General features: G+C 45.6%; 1 protein-coding gene across 1 annotated transcript in view; it reads left to right on the plus strand.

Annotated features, from left to right (window-relative positions):
• The window catches only part of CACNA1F (calcium voltage-gated channel subunit alpha1 F), a 154,977-nt gene extending 132,290 nt beyond the window's left edge, over nucleotides 1–22,687 (plus strand). The window contains exons 40-49 of the mRNA XM_066580638.1: nucleotides 4,709–4,811; nucleotides 6,014–6,115; nucleotides 8,889–9,019; nucleotides 10,483–10,587; nucleotides 10,669–10,907; nucleotides 13,872–13,988; nucleotides 15,923–16,080; nucleotides 18,612–18,718; nucleotides 18,810–19,073; nucleotides 20,998–22,687. Of these exons, the coding sequence (XP_066436735.1) occupies nucleotides 4,709–4,811; nucleotides 6,014–6,115; nucleotides 8,889–9,019; nucleotides 10,483–10,587; nucleotides 10,669–10,907; nucleotides 13,872–13,988; nucleotides 15,923–16,080; nucleotides 18,612–18,718; nucleotides 18,810–19,073; nucleotides 20,998–21,285 (1,614 nt within the window). The 3' untranslated portion in view covers nucleotides 21,286–22,687. The remainder of the gene's footprint in view (nucleotides 1–4,708; nucleotides 4,812–6,013; nucleotides 6,116–8,888; nucleotides 9,020–10,482; nucleotides 10,588–10,668; nucleotides 10,908–13,871; nucleotides 13,989–15,922; nucleotides 16,081–18,611; nucleotides 18,719–18,809; nucleotides 19,074–20,997) is intronic.
• The last annotated feature ends 225 nt before the right edge of the window (nucleotides 22,688–22,912 follow it).

Below are 22,912 nucleotides of genomic sequence, written 5' to 3' on the forward strand. Positions count from 1 at the left end.
ATGGCCCCCGTAGAGTCCTGATCTCAACATCGAGTCTGTCTGACATTGCATGAAGAGACAGAAGCATGGGAGTGAGCCTGCATCCATGGAAGATCTGTGCTTAGTTCTCCAAGATGTCTGGAACAACCTCCCTGCCAAGCTCCTTCAAAAACTGTGTGCAAATGTACCTAGAAGAACTGATGCTGTTTTGAAGACAAAGGGCGCTCAGGTATTGTTGTATTATGTCGCCACTGGAAGTTAGGGGTGGCGACATAATACAGGAGTTTGACATGCAGTCACGCCCCCAGCTTGTGATTGGCTGGGGGCGTGTATGGCCTTAGGAGAAGCATCAGCAGCATAACTAGAGGCTGGGGCGGCGGCGACGGCCGGAGCAGAGGGAGCGGCAGCAGGAGGCTGCGGCCTTGGCACCTGCACAGGCTGCGCCGGCAGCACGAGGACACGGACCGCCGGCGGCACCACGACATTCAGTGCCGGCGGTACCAGGAGACTAACCCCCGGTGGCAGGAGCACAGCCACTAGTAGCGGACGCTAGAGTGGGCAGCGTTGGCGGCACGAGGACAGGTATTGGCAGCGCCAGCATGAGAACTGCTGGCAGCGGTTGCTGCAGGAGATGCCATAGCACCAGCATTTGCATTTCATTTTGCCTGGCTTGGAGGGTTAGGGTGAGGGTTTATTTTCCTATGAGGCTTGGATATTATGTAAGCCTAACAGGACAACCAACCCTAAACCTCCAGGCCAGGCAAACATCCATGCCGACAATGCTGCTACAAGCCTTGAAAAATCCGCCAATCGGGAGCTAGGGGTGTGACAGGGGCTTTCCTCCTGTCAAACCCCTAGCTTCCGGTGGCGTCAAGATACAATAATACCGGGCGCTCACGCCAAATATTTATGTGATTTAGATTTCTATTTTGTTCATTCACTTTGCATTCTCTTAACTCACAAAAATAAACTTTTAACACTTCTGCAGTATTTTCTCCACACCCGCCTAAAACTTTTTGCACAGTTCTGTATGTTGTACCCAGAGACGGCTACAGAGTGCATTACTCCTGAGGTGTGTGCCGGTCCTCTCTGACATGGAAATAACAAGTCAATGGGCACGCACAGACACGTATTTCTGTGTCCAAGGGGTTGGGGCCACATAGAATTGTATCATCGGTCACATGTAGACCCGGACGGCAGGTCGTGCACACCCGGTGTAGACAAACAGACGCCTAAGGTGGCCCTGCAGATTTTGTCCTTTGCAATAGATCCAACAATCTAGGATATATTCGGTGGGGGAGCTGTAAGTCCAAATCAGTCAACATTGAAGCCATCATATTGGATAAAGAAAGTACAGTCCCTCGCAGGGAAGGAGGGGTAAGCAATTATTGGCTTGCCAAGAAGGGCGGTCATCGGGATAAACCCAAGATTAAATAGAATGCAGTGCTGTCTGAGGCTGTTGTAATGTACCGGCATTATAACGCGTTTTAAAGATCACTGTGCTGAGTTATCTGTCTGCATCCAGCAGAGGGCAGCAGTGAGGCGAACACAGAGATTAAACAGTAGTGTTAGCATTTCCGTACAGAAAACCATATAGAAATGGTGTACATTCCCAGCTTACTTCTGTTTCATTATTTGCTACTGTTTCACGGCCGTATCTGTCCACAGGGTGCGGCTTCCCGGTGCTCTGCCAGCGGCATCCTTGGTAAAATGAAATTATGCACTATTTGCATGCACACATCTGTTTCTCACTGCTTGTGACTCATACAGTTGGTGGCGGGGCACAGATTCTGTTGCACGTGTCTCACATTGTGATGTCATGAGCCTCTTTTAGCCTAATTCAGCAAGACATCACCTTTTCAAAGATTGTCTCCTTAGATGTTTGTGGCTTTGCTGCATGCAAAATGTCTTGGTGCATGGACGTGTGGTTAAGGCGGCGCCGGTTTCATCAGCCTGGTTCTTCGTCATTCGCACTGCGCCGTTTGCAAAAACGCAACAGTGACCAGACTTCTTTTTTTGCAGCCTTGATACGTAGTGAATACACATCTATTATACATATTCACTGTGTTTTCACACAATCCCATAGACTTTAGTGGACAATTACAGTCCGTATTAAGGACCAAAATGGGAAATGCTGCGACTCTTTTTCACAAAAAGTAAAATACACGCAAGAAAAATTCACATCTAAATACCCCGATGCAAATTAATGGTGTTTATGCTGTCCATATTATGCGTATAATACAGACCGCAAATAGACCTGTGTTAAAGGGCCACAAGGCTATTTTCACGTAATGTTCAGAACAATGTCAGGAGTTCAGTTCCAGGCCGTCATCTGGATGGCTGCAGATGACGCCCAGACAGGACCGTGGACAGCACTATGGACTGCTATTAGTGAAATGGAGGCCAAAGCTGCAAGCCTTGGTCTCCCTTTTAACCCTTTGCAATCCAATTTTGCATTCAGGGTTTTCTAGGGTTTTTTCTCTTTCTGCCATTATACAATGGCGCCATCTGTGGGCTAGAGCCAGTACTGCGGTATGTGACATGCTGAAGAGGCCCCCAACAACAGAGCGGCCAGTAATATACAGTAAGAATACCCTGCCGGACGTCTTCCGACATCGGAGCTGTACAGCCTTCAATCAGAATGTCTTTAGATGTCAGACAGTGGATTGGAAAGGGTTAAGTTTCTGTTCAATTTTGGCATTCTGGCCAGACAAACTATCAGAGCCAATTGTCAGAATCTAATGGAAACCTGCTGAAACGATGAACATGCTTGCAGCTTTTCTTTTCCATTTTACTAATAGTAGTCGATGGAGTCATCTAGGGTTCTGCCTAGATGCCGTTTCTGGTCATCCAGATGGAGTCCTGGGACAGAAACCCTGAATGGCTTCCAAATGCTGTGTGAATGTAGCCTAATATATTAGAAGTACCACTCCATTGCCCACCAGCAGATAAAGGCGGTTTACAGCAGCCTGTATTCCGCCTGTGATGCAACAGGAATAGCCTGTGTGCCTTCAGATGGCCTAACAGGGAAGCTGTGATTAATTTGATTTCCACTCGGTGCCCCCGATCAGTTATCAGAAGGCTCCTGCTCTTAAAGTGAGCGATTTCGAATGGAAGTATATTAATAGAGTTTTCCAGGACTAACATATTAATGACCTGTCCTCGGGATAGGTCATCCAGATCAGTGGGATTCCACCACTCAGGATCCCCATGGATCAGCTGTTTGAAGAGGCGGCAGCTCTTGGGTGAGCACCGCTGTCACTTCACTGCATACCAGGCACAGCGCTGTACATTACATAGCGGCTGTGCCTGGTATTACAGCTCAGTGTCATTCACTTGAACGGGACTGAGCATCTCTTAGGACACGTGACAGATGAATGTGTCATCACATGCCTGAGAAGAGGCCATGGCGCTCACTCAAGTTCCATGGCCTCTTCAATCAGTTGATTCCAACTAGTGGACCTCCATTGATCTGAAGTTCATAACCTATGTTGAGGATAGGTCATCAATATGTTAGTCCACAAAAAGCCTTTTAATCTGCAGAGGAGGTGAAAAATGTATGATCGCTAGAGGAACACGCTCTGCTAGTTCTTTCGGCCTCATAGACTTTAAATGAAAGAGGTGGGTACATGTGTGACCACCTCTATTCAACTCTACAATCATGTAGCTTAGCACCTCCATTATAGTGATCGCTGGGGTCGCAGAAATCAAACCTTTATCTCCTATCCTGTGAGGTGTTGCTTGCTGTTTATACCATGTAGTTCACCAAATACCGCTGTAAGGAGTTTATAGTTAATAGAGGTGAATGCCCCACATAGGACTCTCATCAAGAGTAGCCACAAAGAGATGCCTCTCTTTCTGGAGGAAGCAGCCCATTCAAAACTGTGTAATGCTTCATTTCCCCTCTGGAGGTGCTGCAGGGAAGTCTAACACTTGTTGTTGGATGTCCCCTCAGATTATAGCCAATTACTGGGGGTCCCAGCAACTTCTTGTCCACAGTAGACAATACCTTTAAAGGGGTATTGCAGTTACTTCCACTGGATGAATGAAAACTGATAGATTGGAGAGCGGACGACCTCTAGGACCCCCACCAGGTTCTGTTTCCCCTGTCCTCCTCACTGCAGCCCTGGGACTGTCGGTGATTGCTGAGTACAAAGTGCTTGGCTATTTCCCTCAGCCCCATTGAAATGAATGAAGCAGCTGCTGCGCAAGCGCAACTTGCGCTCCGTTTAATGACATAATTGCGGTTGGGATAAGCCACCCGGAAGTGAAGAGGACAGGGGAAACGGGGCCTTCATTCTCGGAACTGCTGAGGGTCCCAGGGGTCAAATTCCCACTGATCGATCAGTTTTCACTCATCCAGTACATGATAATCTTCTTGTAACTGGAATACCCCTTTAAGTGTCCCTTTTTTCTTAGGCACTCTATGTCTTGCCTGACTCTCTATCACTGGCAGTGGTTCACCTCTGTTCAGTATCATCCGCTCTTCTCTTCTGCTCTACTGCTAACTAAAACTTTCCGTAGAGCGTTTATCCAATACAACCGATAAAAAAGCGGTTTATATTCCGTAATCTGTGTGTCCATGGCAACAAGACTGTTGGGGATAGATTGTAGACTAATGTGAACAGGTTTTAGACCCGTGGGAATTGGGTATTTTTGGGCTCTACATATTTTCATATTACGGTAAGGAATGTGTGAATTTACTTTTTTATCCTAAATTGCTCCACAGAGATTAGTCGCCATGAATATGCCTCTAAATTCGGATGGTACTGTGACATTTAATGCTACTCTTTTCGCCCTGGTGCGGACTTCACTGAGGATCAAAACTGAAGGTATGAAGTTCCTTTATAAACTCACTGGCCACTTTATTAGAGACACCTACGTAGTAGCCCATTGGACCTCCTTTGGCCCCCAGAACTGCATGAATGTGTAGTGGGGTCCGTTCACAAGTATTAGAAGACACGGGGTGTGCCAAGAAATTATTCCCCACACTATTAGCCCACCTCTACCAGTCTGAATGTTGTCACCGGACAGGAAGGGGTCATCGATTCATGCTACTTGTGCCAAATTCTGATCTCCCATCAGCACGGGGCAACAGAGATCTGGATTCAGCTGATCAGCGGGTGTTTTTTCTCTGCTTTGTTTCTCCTACACAGTAATGGGACTAGAACTGATAATCAGCTGTTATTATAGCCCATCCGTGCTGAGGAACGATGAGTTGTGGATTCTGACATATCACTTATAGTACCAGTGTTGTATTTGGCTGTAGTCTGACTCTGCAGCGCCTGTTTATCAGGATGATTCCTGACATCCTCCTCTGACCCCTTTCATCAATGAGTTGTTTCCATCCGCAGGATCCCTTTTTGCTGGATGTTTTAAATCACTCTATTCCCTTTATACTCTCCACACCGCTGCAGGAGAAAACCCCAGAAGTTGGCAGTGAAATCCTGGCCCTGGCTAGTCTAGCACCAATGGCAAGGCCTCATTGGAAGTCGCTCGGATTGCTAGATTTTCCCATTCTAACGTGGATTAACGCTGAAACTGATTCTCAAAAAACTGATCAGTTGCTTTTATGCTGCACTCCGGGGATAATTATCTTATAGGGAAGCTCCAATTGTGAAAGGGCCGGGGTCTCTAATAAAGTGGCCATTCAGTGTATTTTAAGATTTGTACATTATGGAAAAAAGTTGCAAATATTGATTAATTACTGTCATTAATACACAGGTTGATTATTATTGACAGCAAAATGTACATAAAAATAGGGATGGAGGACATCAGATGGATGGGGGGGGGCATTAGGTGCATTTTATTCCGATCTGCTGTGAGTGATTTAAGGTGATCCAGTGGATCTGAATGGCGATGCAGAAGTCGCATTCAGTTTCCTGTAAGGTTATTATTACGGTATTTTTTTTCAGATATCCAAGCCTATAAGATGTGTGAAACTGGCTTTGCAGCATGAAGCTTTATGCGATGTTTGGCCTAATTATATTTTTAGCAGGCCTCCTATGATAATTAGTTTCCTGTGTCTTTTTAGGGAATCTGGAAGCCGCCAACGAGGAGCTGAGAGCTGTCATTAAAAAAATCTGGAAACGAACCAAGCAAAAGATACTAGATGAAGTCATCCCTCCACCGGAAGGTCAGCCCCATGTATCATATACACGGCGCAGCAAATAAGGGGACACTTCAGTCTCACAGTGCAACCCCAACACACTTACACCTCAGGGATAGCGGTTCGCCAAGTTGGGCTGCACCCCGCATTCTGTGGCATTTATGATGTGTTTATAAATTGCACATTAATAAATACTGCTGAAAACCACATGTTTTTACCTCGAAATGACGCGGTTTTGCAATGCGGCTTTCAGCTGATCGACTTCTACAGGTGAGCCACATTGATCGCAGCCCTAGGCTATTACACGAGTGTTAGCGAGAGTGGGTTTTCCCTACAATTGCCAGGTGGCAGCTGTAAGTGTTAATAGTGCTAATTGCAGGGCTGCACCTCCGCTTACAGCTGCCACATGGCAATCATAAGGAAAACGCTAGCAATCGCCGCGAGTTCTCGTGTAACAGCCCTAAGGGGATATTCACATGGGGCAGATTTGCTATGGAAATTCTGCAGCAGATCCGCCAGCTGAAAAACTGCCTAAAAACTTGCACTATTTGTTGCAGATTTTGAAATGGTTTTTAATGTGGATTTTGGTGCGGAATTCAGCGTCTCATGGAGAAGAGGTGAATTCTGCAGCGTAAATGGCGATAACATTGACATACTGCGGATTTTAATTTTGCACCACATATCAATTTCCACACAGGTCGTTTACAAATTTTTCCACAGCAGGTCAGCGAGATTTTGAAAATCTCATCCACTTTACTGCAACTGCAAATGCCGCAGATTGTCCGTGCGGAGGGTTCACACTGAAAATCTGCCTTGTGTGAACATAGCCTAAAAAAGCAGGAGAGATTGTGAATCCATTTCACTTGTTTTGGTGCAAATGAAAATGATAACAGTTGTGCTGGACAGGTAACGGCAAGACACCCCCAGAGGCGTAACTTGAAGCTCTTGGGCCCCAATGCAAAACCTGTAACAGGGCCCCCAACGATAATGCATTCTTCACAGTACTGGGCTCCCTATATGGAAAAGAGAGGCCTTATGGGCCCCCTAAGGCTCCTGGGCCCGGGTGCAACCGCATCCCCTGCATCCTCTATAGTTACACCAGTGGACACCCCCAAAAAGGGAATGGATGCAACTCCTCTTTCCTTATCCTTCTCAATTCTTTGCCAGTTCTGCTTTTGGCTGGTGTCCTTGTCACTAGTAGTGTGGTGTCCCAATGGCAACCAAGACCTGAGGCCCACGCTGAGGAGCTGGCGGGGGTAGAGGTGTCACTTGTCACGGTGGCTCTTCCAGACTCCTCCCTGGATGGACACGTGCAAGCTCGGCCTCTTCCAGGCAACACAGGGACAGCGGTTACCTGTATAAGTGTTGTGGACTTGAAATTGTCACGCGTGACACCACCATTCCTTTCACACTGGCAAATCCTCGGCGGTTAAATAAGAGAGTCCACACACAGTTAACTTTGAATACCTCACTCACTGGTAACGGGCAGTGACTGGAAATCTTTACTTGAAGCTTTGCAGAATACAGCATTACACACCAGTGCAGGCAGGACAGAGAATGTGAGTTCAGGGACGTGACACAGGATGACACCGGTCCTACAGGCCGAGTTATCTGTAAGGTACCGGTCCTGGAAAGGGAACACTCCGGAGGAGGATGGGGGTAGGATTACTCCACACACACTCACCGACTACTTATAGACAGCTCTGCACGGCGGACTCTTCACTTCACTTGTTCTTCAGAGTTGGTTCCTGGCATAGAAGGACTCAGGATACCTCTGCTCTTCTTCCATCACTTCACCACATGAGGGTTTAAGGTACCCCCATGTGGCCGGCACTCTCACTACCGTTGAAGATGACAGAAGACCACACCTAGCTCTCAAGCACTCATACTTATAGGGTACAGACATCACGTGACTAGACATATATTAATACATTTCCAGACATGTCCCAGCCACTTTCAGACATTAAGCTCTTGCGTGCTGCAGCTGTGCAATACACAGAACAGCAGACAAGAGAGTTTGCACAGTGCATCCACATTAAAGACATGACCTGTATGACAATTATGGAGGGGCCAGAAATATAGACTTCGGGCCACTACAGTAGCATGAGGCGATACCTGCAGCCCAATAAGGTTGTACAGGTAGTCCTACTCCTCCAGTTTGGTACATCCATAAGGGCCATTGCGAAAGAGTTTGCTATGGATCCCCGCACTGCCTCAAGAGCATGGAGCAGATACCAGGACACGGGAGGAGAGCTGCAGGGGCTGTAGAAGGACATCAACCCAGCGACAGGACCAGAGGCGTAACTTAAAGCTTCTGGGCCCCAATGCAAAACCTGTAACAGGTCCCCAACTATAATGCTTTATTTATTGGACTGGACACCCTATATGGAGAAAAGATGCCTTATGGGCCCTGGTGCAAATGCATCGCCTGTAGTTACGACCCAGGACTGGAGAAATAGCGCTGCCAGAGACTGCAAAATCACCTCCAGTAGTCTACTTATCTGTATGTTTCTGACTCCATGAGGCTAACTTGAGGGCCTGACGTCCTGTAGTGGGTCATGTACTCCCAGCCCAGCACCGTTCCGCTCCATCGGTATTTACCAGAGAACACCAGCATTGGCAGGTCCACCATTGGCACGCCGTCTTCTTCCCAGATGTCTTTCATTCATCGAGATTCAATGTGTGATTAAAGTGTTCCCTCACTTTCTTTGAGCAGTGTACATAATGTGTGTCCCGTAAAGGGCTGTATATATTGTCCTTGTTGTGTCATAAATGAAAACGATCTCTTTTTGTTTCTCAGAGGAGGAAGTCACAGTGGGGAAATTTTATGCAACTTTCCTGATCCAAGATTACTTCCGGAAATTTCGCCGTAGGAAAGAAAAGGGTCTCCTTGGAACAGAAAACCTACCGAGCAATTCTACCACGCTACAGGTTAATAACCATTCTGCAATATGCGCACTGGAACACAATTAGTTAAAGCAGGGTAAAAAAAACAATTATTTAAAGTGAATGTCCACCCCGGATCGCCATTGGATATTAAATCTACAGTAAATAGGTCTTCTGTTCTTTGCTGATCAATTTCATGATATATCTTTGCAGCGGTCGGTGCTCTGTTTTTTCAGATAGAGCTCCAAATCCTCTACATAGATATGCTTACTGCCAACAGTCACCACTAGGGGGAGATTTGAAGTTTCCTGCATACTGTTAACACATTGAACTCCATAATAACACTGTATGCAGTAAGCTCCCCCTAGTGGTGGCTGCAGGAAGCCAGCATGTTTTCTTTTAAATCAACGTTTTGGTACTGTGTATCAGAAAAACAAAACTCCCAAATGAGGTCTGAAAAATATATTGATGCTACTGCCATAAAGGTGAAGACTATCGATTTATTTTCCTCAGTGTTGGCTGCTTTTTTCTCTGCTCCAGTAGGTACAGGTATGATTTGTAACTACAGCCTAGCAGCATTGTATGTGTGTTTGAGGTAGTCTCTAACACATCTTATGATGAGACTAAACCTCTGGGAACCCCACCTAGCTTGAGAATGAAGGGGTGCTGCAGCCCCTTTAGTCTTTCCCTGCACAGCAGTGCCCTGTGTAGGGGAACTGTAGCACATGTCCATTCAAGTGAATGGGTCCGGCTGTAGTACCTTGCACAACCTGAGCGCCGCTGTACTGGGAAAACCAATGCGCAGAATCAGTGCGCTGCTTATTCATTCTGAGGATTGGGAGGTCTTAGAGGATGGACCCCCACTTATCATAAAGTAGTATGCCATCACTTTATGAGATTATAATACCCATTTAAAGGGGTTTCCAGGACTTTACTATTGATGACCTATCCTCAGGTTAGGTCATCAATAGTTGATGGACGGGGATTTTCTTATCCTCATCAATAGTAAAGTCCCGGACAACCCCTTTAAAGGGGTATTCTCATCTAATCCCTACTGATTAGCTGTTCACCAAGCCTGCTATCATTATGGACAAAGCCGGAAGTAGACAGCACTGTCTGTAGTGCAGCAGCTCGGGTGGGCATTGCAGGTGCAGCTTTCATTAAATTCAATGCAATACCATCCCGAGCCACTGCACTAAGGACAGAGCTGTCTGCTTGCGGCTCTGTCTACAATGAGAGCGGGTCTGATATAAACTGATCAGTGGATCACTGATCCTGAGGATAGATCATTAGTAGTAAAGTCCCAGACAGCCCCATTGAGCTAATATGTCAATTGTGGGTATGTTAAGTTAGGGTGCACCACAGATGCTCTTGATTTGCAGTTAATTGCAAGGCAGCAGGTTCAGCCTGGCAATTATTGAAAAAACAGCAGTCGCTTGCACTCGTGTAATAGTCCATCTTCGATTGCTAATTACTGATCTACATTGTGTGTCCTTCATGTGCACCAGGCCGGACTGAGGAGCCTGCAGGATCTGGGATCTGAGATTCGCAGAGCTTTATCCTGTGAGCTTGAAGATGAGGACCTCTCCGCATTTAGAGGGTTGGGACGCCAGGTATGGAACCAATTATGTGAATGAAATGCAGAGTCCCGAAGTGCCTCTCTGAGCGACTTATCAAGTCTATCCTAATTTTAGGTGGTGGAGGAGACAGCCTTATGCGAGGGCGCACCAGACTTGGTCAAGGAACGTCAACTTTCTTCATCTGTACTGTCTCTTACCAACTCTATTGGAGGACGTGATGAGCAGGCTCCTGCCACCCGCAGATCATCTCTAGTCAATCGATCTGGTGGAGGTTCCAAAGACAGTCTCTTACCTCCTCCTACAACACCAGCCGGTGGGGCCAGTGCAAAGAAAAGGCAGCTTAGCTCACGCAGGTGAACACGGTGTAGCTTGGGGTACTTTTACATGTAGTGATAATAATCATTCACCCAAGTGAAATGTTCATAGTTCCTTCGACCACATGGTAGCTGATGAGTTAACGAAGTCTGCTGATATTTATAGCAGTAAGTGTCAATTCCCTCCACCTGCTGCTGTTTACCCCACAACATAGAAAATTAGCAACACTCGTATAATAAGGACGTGATTTACCAACTGCTGCTCTAATTGTCGACTGGAGAAATATACCCTACACTAGCGACATATAGACCCATATCTGTATATACTGCCACCTGCAGAGACAAGCCCATAGTTTGTGCATTTATACATCACTGTATGTGTGAGGATTAGCAACACCTGAGGTATTCCGGTCTTCACCCTTTAACCCCACCTGTTGGGATGTGGTCTTCGCTGCCGGTTTCCAGGCCGTTACTCTGGAAGTAGTCCCAGTAATGTGGAGGCTGACGCTACTTTAGACCACAAAAGCGTAGTCAGGATAACAAGGCAGGGTCAGGAGTGCAGTCAGATATGTAGTCAGGAATAGCCAAAGTCAGGGACTAGAGAAACAGGATGCACAAAAAGCAACTTGAACAAGACCAAAAGACCACAATACTTGAGCAATCGCCATAGGGGGGAGATACCTGATATAGCCACAAGGGAGCATTTAGTTTGATGCACACTGGCTCTTTAAGAGGATGGCCGTATGTATGCGTGTGCCCTCTGGGCTGCTATCAGTGTGCAAGCAGATCCTGTAACCGGGCGTCTGCAGCAGAGGTAAACTGGATACAAGCCATGGCCGCCAGGAAGGGGTAAGTTGGCGGCTGCAGGGGAACATTTTGCTTGATGCGCACTGGCCGTTTAAAAGGATTGGCCAGGTACATGCACATACCTTCTGGGTTGCTGTCATAACTCAAGCAGATGCCAGTACTGATCGTCTGCAGTGGAGGGAAGCTGCACACAAGCCGGGTGCATGGGCACACCATGTGGGCCACTGCCAGTGCATGAGCAGATGCTGGAGCAGGGGACATCTACAGCAGAGGGAAGCTGCATGTGTTATTGGACCACACTCCTACCGATCTGATGACCTCGTTGACAGCTGCCAAATTGGTAGATATGGAAGCCCGTGATGAAAAGATTGCTAGCGGTATCTATGAATAACGCAAAGCACTTTCATGTTATAGCAAGATGCTCTTCTCATGAGAACTCAAGAGAATTCTGTTTAATTGAAGACATTACATGTACTTATACAGAAAGAGAGAGGGTGTTATCATACAAAGGTTACAAAGATTATTGATCATAAGGCTTATTAACATCTACAAAACAGTCTCAAAGCTCTTAAGGCTTGTCTAGACAAGGAAATAGCTGCAGTCAGGGTATTGTTATCTCATTAGAATTTATTTGTGTTGACTAACTATGTCTTTATGTTAACATAGTTTAGTATTGCTATTTTTCCTGTTGACGTCTCTTATCTTTTAATCCTTAATTTTGAGACTACATAGCATAGGTTTTAGCTTCTATGTAAGGTTCAATAGTCCAATCAAGATAGAAATACATACACTTATTGCATTCTGAAACTTAACAGTTTATGTGCCATAACACATGCAAGCTGCGGTCTCCAGGGGGGTAAATCGGTGGCCACATACTGTAACAATATGTATTATACCTCCCTGCCAACATCAAAGGGATGGGATTATGCTAATAGGATACATAGTGTACATTTCTGGGAGGTTTTGCTGAAATAACTGTATTGACTGTTCAGTGAACGGGCACTGAAATATTGGGAGCCATGTGTCTAGCCATGACTAACCCGAAGATTTCATTCTTAAGTGTCCACAATAGCGGATGACCTTGTTGAATCAAGAACACATGGGGGGCGGTCATTAAATAACTTCCGCCAGATTTTTAGGAGACAAATATTTTTGCACCCAACGTACTTGTGCAAAAATGTGCAACTTTTCGGCCCTTTATACACTGTTCTTCGCTTCTCCAAAGGTGGGTTGGGTGTTACAAAATGGGCGTGGCCTTCTTGACCAATCATGGTATACATTATAATGAAAATCTACACCGACTCTTACAGGTTTTGAGCGCTTGTTTTTTGTGTGATGAGCTGTAGTTTTTATTTGGGGTACATAGGGCTGTTTTAATCCCTTTTGATTGCACTTTTTGGGAGGCAAAATGAACAAAATAAGCATTTTCCCTCTTTTTTTAGGTGTTTTTCTTATTGTTTTTGACATGCAGGATAAATAGTGTGTTCAATTTATTGTACGGATCGTTATGGATATAATTATATGAAATATGTTGGATTTTTAACATTTTTTTTATACAAACAGGATCCCCGCTGTTGAAGTGGGAGGCCGGCTGTCAGACACATCCTGCTCCCACTGCAGGATGGTGCGTGCTCACTTCTGAACCCACGCCATCCACAGGACATAGGTTTATGTCCTGTTCACTATCATAACTATAGGGGATGCGGTTGCACGCGGGCCCAGGAGCCTAATGGGGCCCGTAAGGCCCCTCTCCTGTATATAGGGTGCCCAGTACTATGAATAAAGCATTATACTTGGGGCCCTGTTACAGCTTTTGCATTAGGGCCCAGGAGCTCCAAGTTACGCCTCTAGTCATGTTGCACTATGTACCACCCTACCAGGATGTAAACTTACGTCCAGTGGCGTTAAGGGGTTAATATGACACTCATATGATGTAACTTTCACCCATATACAAAATCCACAGCAAATTCCGTAAAGCTCCTCTTTACAGAAGATCTGCAGAACACAACCGCTGCTGCAGAATTTCCTCAGCTCCGATCTTGTGTGTGAAGGTAGCCCAACACTGACCGAGGAGCACTTTATACTATAGGGTCACGCATGTCGCTTTAAGAGTCAGAGGTATATTTTATAGGATGGCTGGTTGATATCAGTTGTAATAAAGAAGTGAGCTCTGACTAAATGTTGTGTTTTCTTTAGAAGAAGCTCAGATGCAACCTTCGTACCTCCCACGGTGCACGAACAAGAAGAAGCTGAAGATGAGCGGAGATCTAGGACATCCTCACCTGTATACCTCGTGAACCATGAGACAGAGAGGTACTGTATACTATATGTACCTACAGTGTAAAGGCGCTCTCACATCCAATGGAAAACTTTGCAGGATGCTGTGGAATATTCCGCCGTGCTGGAAAATCCACACCGAAATCCACATGTCTGATGTGCAGGTTTTGAAGTGGAATTGAGAATGGCTGAATTCTGCCAGCGATTCTGCATCATAATCCGAATTTCGGACTGTAGAATATTCTGCAGCATCCTGCTTAATATTTCATACCATGTGAAGGCGTACTGAAGGTATAAGATGCAGTAGAAGTTTAGTTGCTTGTTGCTTGGTGGTAAGCATCTGTAAAGACTATAACCCTGGGCTCCCCCACAGACTACAGCTGATTACTGGGGTCCTAGCAGTGGTGCATCCTGTGACCGACTTATCCTTGGGGCATCCTTCTAACAACCACCAGTGAAAAATCCCCTTTATACACTATCCTGCCAAAAGTATTTGGACACTCCTTTCTGCAGAATCTGCATGTCACATGTCTTAAACCAAACTACATAACATGCAAATGAATGGAGGTGTCACCATAGTTTGTGACAGGAACTGCACCCATTGGACATACGGGTTATGCTGCCACACACAAGCCGTCCATCACATAGCGCAATGCATCGGCCCATCTAAAATTGTTGTCATTGAACAGTTGAGCAATGGAGGAACCTTCTATGGAGTGACAAATCTTACTACTCCATCTTCACATCAGATAGAGGCACCTGGATGTGGAGGAGTCTGTGGAATGCCTTCTACCCGAGTGTGTTGTGCCAACAATTAGGTACAGCAGAAGGTCCGTTATGGTCTAGGGATGTTTTACGTGACATGGTTTCGGTCCGTTGTAGTGACAAGAACCATGAACACGGAGGTGCACCCTGACCTTCCAGACAATAATGTGCTGCTGATAATGTGGTAATACTCTAGGAATGGTCGGCCATACTTCCAACGCACCTCGTCACAAATCCAATTCTGTCATATGTTGGCTTTGGATGTTCTACGATTGTCCCGACCTGTACCCTACTGAATATTTTTGGGACGAACTGGAACATCAAGTCAGGAAATATTTTCTCTTTTTTGAGAGAACTCGACAGATGTTTGCAGGATGAATGCAGGGAAATGCCAGCTAAAGTGTATCAAATGTTAGTAGAAAGTATGTCATGGAGAGTATCTGATGTCATTAGGGCCAAAGGACCCTGCTAAGTATTGCTATGCATGGAAATAAATACTACTTTTATTCTTGCTCAGGTGTCCAGTTACTGTTGGCAGGATAGCTTATCTAGAATTGATCTAGTTTGTTACGTCTGACATTGTTGGTGTAGTAGACTGTCAGTGTGAAAGGAGCGTGCACAGATATAAAGTCTGTAATGACATTGATCCATCAGTAAGTAGACAGAGGTTCCCTTGTTTTCCTGGCATTGTTAAGCAAGAACCTCAGCAATGCTGTCTTGGAGAGATCGATTCATCGTCCAAGGATGAAGCCCCCAGGGGTTACATATGCAGTTAACTTACAACCCTGAGACTCAGCAGACCGGATCATGTCACATGGAAAATCCTCCATCTGGTATACCACATCTTCTAAAAATACAGCCTCCCCCATAGTAGCTTCTCTATACGTACTGCGCAGGTTCATGCGGCACGGAACTACATGGACTATATTAGGCGCAGTATCTCTGCCCACTCAAAGACAAGAATATTGACAGCTTTTTCATCTTGGAAGTTGTTTACATTGTAACAAAAATTACTCATACACTTTCCTGTATGGGAAATAATCAGTCAATTATCTAGATTAGTGGCTGCCAGACACCGCTTACCTCTGAGGGAAACAAAGGTTAAACATGTAACCTGTCTCAGTATTACCTGTCATTTTGTGGTAATGGGAAAAGTCCCACAAATTCGTTCCATATTTGTCTTCATTTCTTTAATTTTCTCTTAGGAATCAGAATTCGGAAGATGCTTTGAAGCGCTCTGTGTCTCCCGAAGGAAGAATGAACTTTCCGTCCACTCCTGCAGCACCCCCTGCAGTTCCCAGGGCTAATGGCACTGTACATGGCAGAGTACCCCCTCGCCGGCGGCTTTTGCCCCCTACTCCAGGTCAGGACATTCCTTTAGTACATACAGAACAAAAATAGCTACTTTAAAGGTACATTCATATGTTATTATTGTATCTTGACGCCACCTGAAGAATGGGTGGAGAGCTAATGATGGGTAGTATCCGCCCACTGTACGCCCAGCAGCTTCTGATTGGCTGCCTAAAGCAAGGTCCTAGCAGCATGTGTACTGAGGTTCGGCTTGGAGGGAGGGTTAGCTAACACTGAAAGTATCTGTACCCTCCCCCCAAGACAAACCTCAGGGTGCTTGCTGCTAGCACGTTGCTGCAGGGAGGCAAGCGGGGTTGGTGTTCGGCTGCCAGGAAAAAGATTAATTGCCCCGTAGCACTTGGCTGTCGCTGCTAGCTCCGCCGCTGTGACAGTGGTTGTGCCATGGATGACTGCGGCCACTGTCCATCGGCGTGCCATGGATGCCTGCGGCCACTGTCCACCGGCGTGCCATGGATGCCTGCGGCCACTGTTCCCTGCCGTCCCATGGATCCCTGCCACCACTGTCCCCCTGGGGTGCCATGGATATTTGCACGCAGTTTCACCCGGCAGTCTCTGTGTGCTCCCCTCAGTGTCGGCCTCCATGCAACGTACGGCGCTGTCACTGCTGCCCTGCTATGGACACCTGCGGCCACTGTCACTGCCGCTTGGCGTGCGCGCCCCTTTGTGGCACCCGGGAATACCACCGGCCAGGTACTCTCCTACCAGGGATCACAGGTATGCAGCTCCGGGGGAGCCTAGGCCAGGGAAAGGCCACAACTAAAGTGTGAGGCAAGCACTAGGAAAGGGGACAAGGCTGGGCTGCGCAGTCAGGGGTACAGCACACACATACCTGTCCGTCGTCCACTACACACTCTGGAGCCTGCATGCAGTGAGAAGGTCCTGCAGCCAATCACCAACTGGGGGCGTGACCGGCCTGTCAAACAGCCTCAGCCTTGTCTCCACCCATCACTTCTGGTGGTGTCAAGATACAAGAATACCCATTCATATGTAGCAAAGTTTAGTGCAGATCCACACTAAAATCCTCGTCAGAATCTGCACTATTGCTGCGGTTTTTGACATGGATCCACAGTTAAAAGGATGAAGTCTGCTGCAAATCTACATCAAAATCACACGCAAGTGAAAAACACATCAGGATACACCAATGGAAAACCATTAGTGTTCGTTGCCATCTGTATTATGTCCGTAAAAAATGCAGATTCGATGGGGTCTCAAAAATACGCCCGTGTGAATGAGCCCTAAAGATTATTTTACATGGAGAGATTTACTCCCGTAGACTAGCACAAATCAATGAGATCAACACTCGTCTACCTGGCCTTTATATATGCAGACTCTATTATTCATCCCGCATAGAAAATCATTGCTGTCACCAGCACATTGCCCGCTCACACCGAGGGATGTGCAGCCAACAGCAATGATTTCTTCACCTGCACATAGATGCCAATTAACAGTGTTGGTGCTCAATTGTCAGTTCATGCAAAAGGCCCTTTACAATGTTTTTTCTCTTGCGGATAAACTGCATTAGTAGTGTCTGGTGACTGCTTATCTCCTTCCCATTAGATACTATTGAACACTGTCTCAGTTTTGTGACTAATGCTCCTTTTACACGGGACGAATATCGTTCAGAATCGCTCAGATTGCTGCGCTCCTGCAGGAATAATAACGATAGTCGTCCCGTGTAAATGCATGCAGCGACTGGACGAGAATTGTTTGGTCATTCAGTTTCTGCATGTAGAAAACTGAACTATGCGCCATTCAGTGTAAACAGCAGTCATTCACTTTTGAACCACTGTCTGCTTACTGTGAATGGAGACGGGGGGGGGGGGGGGGGGATGTTCCTCTGAACAATTGATCACCCGACAATCAAGCCCTGTGAAATAGCCAACGATCAGCCATGAACGAATGCTTTTTGTTGGCTCATTGTTGGTTTTCACGGAGCATAAAAATGCTCGCTGATCAGCTATACGTTTCCCCGTGTAAGCGGGAAGATGTACAGCCACCCCATTGGTACGAGCGATCATACAAATGATCCTTTATCCCTGTTTCTGCAATTCTCAGTTCATGGGGAAAAAAAGAAGGAAATGAGTGCCAATCAACTTGCTTGTCAATTAGCGCTCATTTACGTCACTCCAAGAATTGGCTCATGTAAAAGGATCTTAACTTCCTTTTCACATACGGGCTTTTCCGGCTGTGAATCTGTAATCTTATACCATACTATACAGATTTCTAGTAACACAGAGGCCAACTAACATCAGCAGCGATCAGTCGCATTTTATAGAGACCTAATATTATACGTGTGACCCTGCCCCCCCCCCCCCCCCCCCACACACACACACACCTCGCTGTCATTTAGAACATTGCACAAATCACCATAATGTTGGCCAGCTACGTAGTATCATTCTTGGATCAGTTTGGTTGTTTGGTTGCTGGAAATCATAGGATAATTTCTAGGATCATTTTGCGCATCGTCTATGTAACTTATGTATATTCTGTAATAAACACTGTTACACTTTCTATTCATCATAGGTAACAAATCTTCATTCAGCATCCAGTGCCTGAAAAGACAGGGAAGCTGTGATGATATCCCTATCCCAGGAACATATCATCAGAACGCACCACCCTGCCGCACCAGAGTGAGTAGTAGTTAGTAGTTGTTAACTTCTCTCTGGGATCCTCCATTGTTAGACTTTGATGTTCATTCCAATCCTCTTGTATCCGCTGCAGGTTTATGGAAGTTCAGATTCCTGGCAAAGAAACAATTATCCATCAAGCGGTCCACATTCCTGGGCCAACCCCCCAAAGCGTGGTCGTCTGCTTTATGCCCCTCTTATTTTGGTGGAAGAAGACAGCAGCCTACCCACCATCCCTTGCGCTCACTGGTATACGGAGGAAGAGAACAAGGCACCTTACTGCACTTATGCCCAGCTTCGGGTGCCGGGGCAGAGGCTGACAGAAAAGAGAGGCAGCGCCGATAGCCTAGTGGAAGCAGTGAGTAGTCGTGGAATTACTTCTATATAGGGATAATACCAAGATTTAAACCAATCCTCAAATTTTGGGACAAAATTCTGTCCTGAGACCGAGGAGGGGGAAACATTACCTGCAGTTGTTCTTCTTTGCTGTCCCTGTGATCTTCCTGTTTTTGACCATCCAAGATGTTCACCGCATCCAACACAATTTTCTAACTACCTAATGTACACTGTGCACTGCTTTCTGATTTGCCAGAGCTGATCATGTGATCAGTGCTGGTCAATCAAAGAACAGGTATAGTGCATTGTGGTGATTACGTAGTCTGAAGATTGTGTCGGCCATCTTGGACTGCCAAAAACGGTACTCAGAACTGGTGATTTGGAGGGTCTGCAGAGAAGAACAACTAGAAGTTATATACCCACTCCCTTTCCAGTCTTGGGACAGAATTTTGTTCTAAAACCAGAGGGTCATTTTATAGCTATTCCCTATCTAACATATAACTATCTGATCAGTGTGAGTCCGATCGCTGGGACGCCCACTTATCATCAGAATAAGGGTCTCATGCCCCTCTGTGTGAATAGAGTGGTAGCCAAGCATGCACTCTGCCGCTTCATTCATTTCATTGGGACTGTTGTAGTTATCCAAGCACTTAAACTCAGCTAACTCCAGCAGTCCTATTGAAATGAATGGAATGACAGTGCACATGCTAGACTGCCGCTCCATTCATTTGGGGGCCTTTGAGACGCCCTTTCTTGTGATTGATGGGGGTCCTAGCAGTCAACCTCTATGTTATGGGAATAAATCATATTCCAGAAGATTTCACTGATCTGCTCCAAATTGGTTATAATCAGAAGCTTCATGCATGAATATATGTATTTGAGCTGACGGGTGTTATCCGTCAGCCTCCAATACCCTTCTGATTTATTCAAAGAAATACAATACAGATATAGTTGAACATGATGCACCAATTACAGGCACGCCTCCCCTAACATCATAATAACTCATGATTGGCCTAGTATGTAATGATCCTAATGATTAACATATGTTTACGTCCCAGGTGTATGTCGCTATGTGAACACGTAATTCCTATATACCCAAGTGGCATAGACTTTATTAATATTCAAATATGGACCAAAGGAATGCAGTGATAGATAAGAAGTTCCTTCCCCCCCACCTTGTGAGCTAAGGCTAGGAAGATGCGTAGGGGTTTGTTTAGCCTCAACATTGTACTTGTACATATCAGGGTATAATATTGAGCTCGTTAACCATTTAACTGCTAGCTATTTCCTATGAAGGTGGATATATGAACATATATATGTTTGCCTAAGCTGAATTAAGAAACACATTTATATTATTACTACAACACTCTACCAATCAGATAGTTATTCCCTGTCCTGTGGATAGAAGATAACTTTCAGTCTCAGCAGAACCCCTTTAAAGAGACTGTGCGGGCGTTCTCACCCGCCCGATCTGTCACTGGGCATGGAGAAGTGCAACCACAAACTGGGCAGAACTGAGGCAACTATTCAACACCCAGTGAGTATCCTACATGGGTCCTATTAGTTAAAATAGAACCTATGCAAGATATTTGCTGGACAATTTCCTTCGGCAACATTCCCACCCAGTGTGCGGTTGCATCTCTCCATGCCCGATGTCAGACCGGGTGGTTGAGTACACCCACACAGGCTCTTTGGGAGACCATTAAATGTAAAATACATGATGGCATAGAAGATACAAAGTCGCCATAATTGTGAATGATGGTACAAAGAGTGTTTACAGGCTGCATTAATCAGATAGGTTGCAAACTATTCTTCTACAACATTGATCTCCGTCATTGTGAAACTATTGCCTTGTGACTGGCTGGTGGTGCTCACTAACACAAAGGGAGCATCATGCCCCTTATTTCACAACTCCATTAATCTTTCATCTTTTTTTTCTTCCATAGGTTTTGATATCTGAGGGTCTTGGACTTTACGCAAGGGACCCCAAGTTTGTTGCTTTTGCTAAACGTGAGATCGCGGATGCATGTCACATGACCATTGATGAGATGGAGAGTGCAGCCAGTGATCTTCTAAGCCAGAGTCGAAAAAGCAGTTGGAGCGGAAGTACTGGAGGAAAACCCAACGGAGAGGACATGATGGGACAAGGACTTTTTTACAGCGATGAAGAATCGGTGCACTGTAGAGATGAGGAGGAGCTGAGGGATGAAATGGCGTGCGTGTCCTCATTCTAAGACTCTATTCCTTCTGAGAGGGAGACTAGCCAAAGCAAATATCTGAGCAGATACTTCACCAATATGAACAACTCTCATTTCTGGTTTGCCTTTCTACATGATCAAAGAATAAGGCAATAACCCTGTAAATGTCGAAAGAAAAAATAACCCACATGGTCCGAAGCCATATGAAGCCTCATATAAGTATAACGCAACCAATCACAGCAGCTGATTCAATCCACATATCTAACATTACAGGTCATTTACAAAAATATACCAACTATGTTTGAGCAGAAAGATGGTGTTGACCCCTTAGGGCCCTTTTACACGGGCCAACGAGAACCTCAACATTTCTCAGTCTAAATGCTTGTATCGACTGAACGACGAACAAGAATTTGTTCAGTTTCTGCGTGCATAAAACCTGAATGACAATTGACCCGAGGAAACAGGCAGTCGATCATCTATGAATGACTGCCTGTTTACTGTGAATGGAGGCAGGCAGGCCAGAACGATCCCCAACCCATTGAGCCTCCATTCACTGAGTGAGGATCATTTCTATATGAAAACACAGGAGCGATTGTTCCTGGGATGACCTCTTGGGTATCTTCGCCCCACAGGTCGTCCCGTGTAAAAGGGGCCTTAAGAGCAGTAGGCCCTCGATTATCCAATAACAGCTCTCTGATGCGAGTTTCGTGTGAGAATCTTGGGCACAACAGGCACTCGTCTGTCTGAATACGGCCTAACCGTAACACAGGGCCAATGGGGATTCAGATCACCAATTTCATGAATGTCCACATCAGAGCCTGGTGTAGACGCTGATGGAAATGATCATTGCAATCCACATAATGTCCCCATGACAGCAGCAGGACACGGGGGAGAAAGATGTCATGGGAAACCAACGGGCATCCTTTACGACCACTAAATGACCACTTTGGATCACATGTGGACAGCTAAATGCATGAAGGCGGTGGAAACTGGACCCGCTCTTCCAACTACCGAATTATTACGGGTCCCAAAGGGCTGAACTGCAAGATTTAGTTTTTATGGTCTTTGTATTTTTTACCATATTTTCTTCTGGACAGACTAGTACATCCACAAAAAGTAACCCAGCATAATATAGACAGGCTCTTAAGACGGGGGTACGGGAGTAGTCATTGGTACTTACGAGGATAGACTGGGACAGATAGGGGCGTATTTCATGTTTTTGGGGAGATTTAAGTCTATTTAACCAATTGCATTTCATTTAAACAACTTTACGTTAAAGATTAGCAATTTCTGAATATTACTAAATGATTCTACGCAGGACTTAGGTTTCATCCAGAGCTCTCTGTTTGGAGTAATGGCGCCAACAGAAACTATCCGATTTTATTGAGACTTACGAGGAAAATGTCTGTATGTTCTGTTTTTTACCTTTATAAATGTAAATAGGGATTTTCACTTGAAAAAAATAAATAATTTTCTTTCTTTTTATTATTCGTCACGCAGGGTTTTTATTTCTGCATACTTACGTAGGCTCGGTTTACATGTGCATTAGGGTTTCCACTGTACGGCTGTGCAGAACTAACAGAGCAGCTGCATATGGCACCATTGACTATAATGAGGTCCTGGGAGTTTTCGTCATGGCATCCAGCATTTTACCGGACAAAAT

This window comes from Eleutherodactylus coqui, chromosome 10, assembly GCF_035609145.1.
Source record: "Eleutherodactylus coqui strain aEleCoq1 chromosome 10, aEleCoq1.hap1, whole genome shotgun sequence".
In the NCBI taxonomy this organism is placed as follows: domain Eukaryota; kingdom Metazoa; phylum Chordata; class Amphibia; order Anura; family Eleutherodactylidae; genus Eleutherodactylus; species Eleutherodactylus coqui.